General features: G+C 38.0%; 1 protein-coding gene across 3 annotated transcripts in view; it reads right to left on the reverse strand.

Annotated features, from left to right (window-relative positions):
• The window catches only part of rcbtb2 (regulator of chromosome condensation (RCC1) and BTB (POZ) domain containing protein 2), a 12,032-nt gene extending 4,917 nt beyond the window's left edge, over window positions 1-7,115 (reverse strand). Inside the window, exons 1-9 of one of the 3 annotated variants that reach the window (XM_008309073.3) lie at window positions 6,860-7,114; window positions 4,465-4,591; window positions 3,894-4,044; window positions 3,452-3,618; window positions 2,984-3,142; window positions 2,410-2,517; window positions 2,186-2,328; window positions 1,570-1,760; window positions 1,100-1,226 (exon numbers count right to left, since the gene is read on the reverse strand). In XM_008309073.3, coding sequence (XP_008307295.1) covers window positions 1,100-1,226; window positions 1,570-1,760; window positions 2,186-2,328; window positions 2,410-2,517; window positions 2,984-3,142; window positions 3,452-3,618; window positions 3,894-4,044; window positions 4,465-4,590 — 1,172 coding nt within the window. In that variant the 5' untranslated portion in view covers window position 4,591; window positions 6,860-7,114. Of the gene's footprint in view, window positions 1-1,099; window positions 1,227-1,569; window positions 1,761-2,185; window positions 2,329-2,409; window positions 2,518-2,983; window positions 3,143-3,451; window positions 3,619-3,893; window positions 4,045-4,464; window positions 4,595-6,859 lie in introns of all 3 variants that reach the window. The other 2 variants (XM_008309072.3, XM_017032260.2) reach the window with 2 other exon arrangements.
• Window positions 7,116-7,752: the final 637 nt, after the last annotated feature.

Consider the following 7,752-nt stretch of genomic DNA (forward strand, 5'->3'; position numbering starts at 1 on the left):
GTCCCTTTGTGCATACTTCTGTGAACACGTGCACTGAGGTCAACACGGCAGACAGTCTGACTCCTTTGGACAGTGTTTTTGTCCACGTGCAGTTATAAAAAGAAAACCAGGAAACATAGGTTTGCCTCGGTTTCCTCTGGACATGAACAGGAAAGACTAGCAGACATTATCAGCACCTTGATGGCTAAAGTAAATCACTCCTTGAAACTAAGCATGGTTAACCCCTAGGATTTCACCTAGATCAAAAAGTTGACTTGCCCCAGTTTAGAGCATTACTGCTTTACTACTTTACGTTAATGCACGCAACCTGCCAGTTCTATGGTACAAAAATGTGATTTTTAGTTTTGTCTTAATTCACTGAATAACTCAAAGCTACTATTGAACGACTACACATTCATAAAAAACTTTTCAGGCACTTAAAGGACAAACAGTGAGATTTGAGACAATGACCTTTGATTCACCAAGAACTATTGTCATTTGACTTTTACAGGTGGAAACAAAGAGAGGGAAAAAGTATAATTAGCTTGTTGAAGACTGTTTCATAGCACAAGAAATCCCAAAACAATGTGGTGATAATGGTTTCTGTTTACTGAAACACTTAAATACCACCAAACATACACGCAATATAAAAACCACAGTCAGTCACAGTTTCCATGCCTGAAATGAAAAAAAAAATGTCATGTTGACTCGTTGACTTTTTTCTAATCTTAGCACCTCGAAGTTGGGAAGTACATTTTATGCTGACCTTACCGGACACATTAACTACGTAAAAAATCACAATTTGATTGGAAGATTTTATGGGAGAAATTATCTAGGTTGTAGCCACAGATGGTTAAAAAATCGGAGTAAGAATCTGTCTGGGAAATGCTTCGCTGTCAATGTTGAAGTTCTGTTTTTTTCTAAATCCACTGTCAAACAAGGTCAAACTGTACCTCCTGAGGAATTGTGTAGAAAATAAAATAAATAAAGAAAATATCATAACATTTAAAATAGAGAGAAACCTTTATGGATATGTTTTATTGGTTTGATTCATTCAAATGTGCTGAACTTTTCTTCCAGGCGAAATCACCTGAGCAGCTGTTGAAGCTCGTTAAATTACCTGATCTTCAGGAGGGCTTTATGAACATGGATACACTTCCCGTCCACCAGGAACTTCAGGTCCGAGATCTCTGGACTGTCAAACTCCTTCTTTAAAGACTGAGCCACAGTCAGGTGATCGTCACCGTCTGACAAAAAACACACACAAATGCATACATTTGCCAACATTTCTGCTCATATAGCCCAAACTCTTTAGATGTGGAGTGTTTTTCTTTCTGTGGAATAATCGTTGAGTTGTTGAGTTTTCAGCACTAAAATCCATCTACATTTAGCTTTAGAATGAATCATTTGCAGAGACAAAGAGTTAAACTCACGGATCAATTTGTTGTGAACTGACACATAAGTCGTCTCACTGTCACATAGTCCCATCCTAACAGACGGTTGGCTTAATCTACTTCTTTCATTACATATACTTTACATAATTTATGTTAGAGATGGAGAAAAAACAAAGACTTTAGACTCAATCCATACCCACTGACAGGAGATGCCACGTCACTGCAGGAGTGGCAAAACACGCAAACACATCGTCTGTAGTGCTGAAGTGGGTGACGTGCGGACTGGCCACGGCCTGACCTCGACACTGACCCCACATCAGAACCTGACCGCTCTGGGTCTTTGAGGCTGATGTGTGGCTGGTGTGAAAAGCAGCCACCTCCACCATCCTAAAGACAAAAACAACATTTACACTCTAAAGGGCATCTCCTCCTCTTTGATTTACAGACTGTGTTGTGTAACGTGTCAAATATGTGACTGAAGTTGACAGAATGAAATTATGTTATTTTTAATCTTCGACAAGTTTAGGTTAAGTCAAATAAAAATATTCCACAAATCCATAAATGTTCACTGCAAAAAATCTAGCGATGGTAGAATGTAATGTGTGTAAACTTGAATAGTAAAGTAAGAAAGAAGAAGCAAAAAGAAGGAAGAGGAAGAAAAAAATCAGCCACAGCAGCTAGTGGAGTAATCTCCTCTAAGCTTAGAACTGGTGTTAAACTAAATAACTATGAAACCTTGTTGGATGAGATTGTTGTTGAAATACACGACTAGTTTCCACCTCATGAAAAATGACTGCTTCTTTAACACTCACCTCTCCTTGTCTATGTTTATTTGGGTTGGTAAAGCTTGGTTACTCTTATTGCCAGTTCCCAACTGTCCATACGAGTTTGCCCCCCAGGCATAAACAGCGCCCTCATCTGTTAGAGCCAAAGTATGTGCATAACCACAGGCAACCTGAGGAAACATAATTGATTTCAATGTTGCCTCAGGTTTAAATAGGAAAAAAAGAATATTTTTTCTCTGCGTGACTTTCACCTGGACAATATTGATTCCTTGAAGAGCTGCAATCCTACACGGTGTCTGCTGGTTTCCATTGTTGCCCAGACCAAGCTGACCGTTGCAATTATAACCCCAACCGTAGATCTGCAACATTTGAAGCTCATTAGTTTAAGGTTATGTTGGTGTTGTTTAAGCAAAAAAAAAAGAAGGTTTTTTTCCATCCCCGGTAGTGAGAGTGGTTAAGTTGTTTTTTCCATCCCCGGTAGTGAGAGTGGTAAGCCTCCAAGGGTCCTCATTTAAGGAAAGTCATTTTCTGTTAAGTGTGAGAAATAAGTGTCTTGTGTGTGAAGATAACGCTGCTACTTGTTCATGCATGAGGGACTCAAGCAGGAAACAATTATTCAGGTTCTGCCCCTTCTAATTAATCTGTATCTTTCATGAAACGATGAGTCATGCCTCTAATGCACACACTGCTTCACTCATGAATAACTTATGCCCATGTGTGACGCACATATCCATCAGTCAGCGCTCTTCTAAAAAAGTTAAGCGCTGCTGACTCACCGCTCCCGTTTTTCATGTTAAATATCGGCGGAATGACGGGAGCCATCACCTCTCCATTGTCCAGCACAGCCATGGAGCAGAGCTGACCACAGGCCACATTCACCACCACTTTGTTCTGAATGCAGCTGCTGACGCGGCGTGGTGTGGGTTGGTTCGCAGTGGACCCTGATCCAACTTGGCCTGAGTTGTTGTAACCCCAAGCGTAAACCTGGATATAAAAATAATTTGATCAGAGAGACAAACACTAGGCAGAAAGTAAACAACTAAAAATAGAGGGAAATGATTTAAACAATAAAATACGTACAAACAACAGACAGTACAGGCTTTTAGAAACAAACCCAAGCAAATAGCATAACATTTGTGCTATTTGCTGCTTGGCATATTGTCAACAATTCCCCAGGTACTGAATGGGATCAATAATGTTTAATTTAATCTAATGTTGCACTAATCTAAAGATTTTTTTTCCATCAGTCTGACTTGCCCATCCCCTTTGTTTTTTGTCATGAGAATCAGTCACCTCTCCATCAGTGGTCAGAGCTATAGTGTGGTGAGAACCACAGGCCACTTCTGTCACTCTCTTGTTCAGAAGGTTGGTGGACACCAGGGCAGGGGTCAAGCCATGGTTGGTGGTCCCATTGCCCAGCTGGCTGTATCCATTGTGGCCCCAGGCGAAAACCTCTCCATCTACATGAAAGCAGGAAATAGTCTTAAATGGAGCATGAAATTAAATGGAAATGCTAATTTAGCAAAGGTTTATTTGATTAACTTTGGGAATAATCTTGTGACTATAAGTGCAAGTATATCATTAAATAGTTAGGAGTAATGAATAATGAGACAGAACCGTTCTAAAGGTAGACTCCAGTCTGCACGCAGCATGTCGTGTGTGGATGATGACATTCCTGTACATCCTGAAATCTGCCCTTGGGGGCACATATAAAAAGATTCCTGAAGTGAACTACCTGCAGTAGCAATAACAACATGAGGTCCTGTGCCATAGCTCAGGGAGACAATCTTCTTTCCACACAAAACATCAATCCTGCGTGGTTCGATTGTGCTTTGAAGATCTCCAAGACCTAAACAGCCGCTGCAGTTGGTGCCCAGTGCAAAAACCTGAAAATATGCCAAATATCACTGTTAAACAGTATTTCATATAAATAGGATAATCATGACACATGGCTTTAATGTAGAAAAAGATGGAGAAGCTAAGCAATAAGGTAAATGTATTTGCAAAAACGTTTTTTTGGTTGATGTGAAAAGATTCTAAATTTATTTTCTTGTTTTATCATAGATTTTTGCCAAAGGGAGTAGAATCAACTCCACACATCTCAAACAGTGTGAATATAAAGAGGAGCTTGGTTAACCACGAGGGCTGCAAGGTAAAGACAGAACGTCTCTTTCTATCTGCTTATCCCTGTGACCAGAAGTGCAGCAGGAACATCTGCCACTGGTTCCTGTCCATTTCTAATACATCCATTATAAGTCTGTGATCGCTTATTGTACTGTTTTACTAATAGTAAAAAACAGAGTTACCTCATCATTAACTGTAACATACAGTGCTTCATTGCCTGCACTGCCAAAGACGCAGGCCTGCCGGATGAGCCGCAGTTCCTCAGGAGAAAGGAGAGCAAACACTGGCCACTTCCCTACTTCCAGCATACTACTGTGAGAAGAGTGGGAAAACACAGACAAATAGATCTAGATAAAAGTTCTCAGATGATTTGATATTAGAACACAAAGAGAAGAATGAAAACAGGGACTGTGCAGAATAAAAACAAAACGGCACTGACTTCCAAACATTTAAAAGGAGACAAAACTTAAGAATGTAAGAATAAGGGATGACTCAATAGGTGGCAGTGGTGGCCTGGTAGTTAAGGGAGTGGCCTTGTGCCTTGAAGGTTGCCGGTTCAAATCCACTATTTAAAAGGTGCCACTGAGGTGCAGTGAGCATGGCACCATCCCCACATATTGCATGAGCACAACTTTCATTGTGCTGGTGTGCTGTGTATTAATGACAATAATTTACTTTAATACAACTTTTTTATGTCCGATATCTAAATTATAACTTGGGAGTATCTGCCAGTGTCATTATCGACCTGATACCTTATTTTCACCTCCTGCATGCCGCTATTGCTGAGTTGTTTTTGTTTAAAAAAATTGTGATAAAGTCGTATCTTCAACAGAAAAAAAAAATCACGAATCACATCCTTTTGTGAGGTGAGTATATTGTTACATCCCTAGTCATAAAGAAGCAGAGAAAAGCTCAAGGATTCCATGTTAAACCATTTGTGCTCTGTTTATTGAATGTCTGACAGCCTACAAGTGAATCTTCTATTTACAATGCAGACATAATCAGAAAGAAAATGAAGGTCACACTGGAACTAATAGGGAAAAAAACATATTTCTCTGGCTGCAGTAACAAACCATGAGTGTGTGCTTTCTTCACTCAGGCTACAGACTAATTTAACCTGTTCAAGGTGCTGAGGTGAGAGTCTGACACTCCACCTACAAATCACCATAACAACCAATTATACATTGACCAAATTGGCTGATGCTTAATTCCATAAACATTTTAATTAATTGTAATTATTTTGTGGTCATTTGTGATTAACTGCATTGTTTGCCCCAGTTTGGATTTCCTTTCATTGACAACATACACAAAACAAAGTGTTATTCCAAAATGTTATTATCTTAACAAGTAAACATTTAACAATACCCACAAACTGTATTCAGTCATAGGCCATCTCTTCAGTTGAACAACTTTCAAAGTAAAGTGCTTGGTGTGCTGGATAGTGCTAATCATTTGCGATAATGTTAATATGTGATATAACATCTGTCAGCCTTAACTGATTACTTATTAACAAGATAATAATGCAATTATGTGCTATAATTTACACTGAAAATAATAAAGATACATTTTTAAAATATAATATTGAAATGCTGAGTCATGATCCAGCCGAAATAAACCCAAGGTTTCCATATAAAAAAGAATTTGCGCTCTGGTTACTGAAAGTGTGACTGCATACGAATCACCCTTCTTTTATAAAAGAAAATTCTAAGAAGGGAAGGCCACACTGAGTTTGAAAGGAGAAAAAAATGAAAGAATTAATCTAAAAAATACAGTACATTCAGAAAAAAAAAAACAATTCATAAATTAAACAAAAACTTGGTGGATAAATTATCCCGTAGGATCTTCTGGAGAAAGAATAAAATGTGCGTTTACTGAGATTCATATTCATAAAACTGTGTGTATAGTAGTATTTCTGATTCATTAAAAGCTATTTGATTAGTGCCTCTTTTTTTTAATCTTAAAACAGCCTTTCGCATCACTCTGTTAGGGTGGGCTTGTCCACAAACTTGATGGTGGGCATATTGGTACCCCATTATTTTCAACTTTTCCAGCATCTTAATGAATGCATGTCTTCAAGTATAAAAACAGTTTGCCCTTAGGTCTTTTTGGTTCAGCGTGGCAAAAGCACAGTGTCTTTGACAGGGGTTTGGAGCTTGTGTAAGGTTTTGTGCTTACTAGGGTGGACCTTCTCGACTCAACGAGAATCACTGCTCACATCATAACACCTTAAACCATAAAATAACTCTGCAAATTATTTACAATGTCTGAATCATTGTTGTGTCTGTTTCTCTGTTGAATTTTTACATAATGTTGTACTAAAGATTAACTCATATGATGAGTGTACGTTCACTCAGCTAACATCACCATGTTTTCGATAAATCCAAAACAGGTCGCAAAGAGAAGCTTAGCAGTCTGGCTTTATATGCTAACACTAACAAAGTGTCAGTAGCTGTAAGACCGGACTATTATACTGCTGACTTTACACCAGCAAGTATTAGAAACCTTCACTGACTTTGTTGGAGGGGGAAAAAAATCACTATATGAAGAACAACTTCTGATTCAAACTGTTGTCAGTACCTTTATGTTGCTGTAGATTTAGCTAATGTTTCCTCCCCAGACGTCGTTTCCTCATAGACAGCGACTTTAAAACCCTATCAGATATCATACTTGACGAATCAAAATCATTATGTCCTGCGCCTGCTTTGTTAAAAAAATTAATTAATAAATAAATCTCTGATTCACACTTGTTTGTCTCTGCGTCTTATTGTAGTTAGCCTTAATCGGTTCATCACCGACTGGAAAACACATACTTCCTGTAGGGAGATGTTGCGTTCACGGACAATCGGATCTGAAATACATAATAGGTTTTCTAAGTAGTTAACCAACGAATACATAGTTATGATCGATCTATCTAGCTATCTATTTAGGACGGGTGTTTTATATGTGTAATATTTACTCAAATGGCTTAAGTGAGATGAATTAGACGAAGGTTAACAAAAAGCGACACAATTTCTAAAAGTCTGTGTGTGTCTGTGTGTGAGAGAGAAAGAGATTAACCGAAAGAAATTCAAAGAAATTAAAGTTCTCAATTTAATAAAAGTCCATGTTCCTTCTCATCCATACCCCCACTCCCAAAAGTGCTTCTTTGCCTTGTCTAATGACTGAAATAAATCTTTAAATGCAAAGAAAAAAAACTGATGGAGACTGTTGAAAATGGTATTAAATGTAATGTTTTTCATTTATGTTGGGAACAATTACTGAACGCTTGACAAAGTTAAAATGGTACTCAATGTTTAAAACACCAGAGAGACTTATTTCACCTTATTTGATTTATCAATATTGGACAAATTTTGAAATCTACCCAAGAAAAAGCTTAGAAACATTCACACAAAGTGACAATGTCAGGAGTGCTTCTAATGAATATATAATACATATTATTTATATGTGTATGTATGTTTATATATATATTG

Source organism: Cynoglossus semilaevis, chromosome 4, assembly GCF_000523025.1.
Source record: "Cynoglossus semilaevis isolate Cse_v1.0 chromosome 4, Cse_v1.0, whole genome shotgun sequence".
NCBI lineage: Eukaryota > Metazoa > Chordata > Actinopteri > Pleuronectiformes > Cynoglossidae > Cynoglossus > Cynoglossus semilaevis.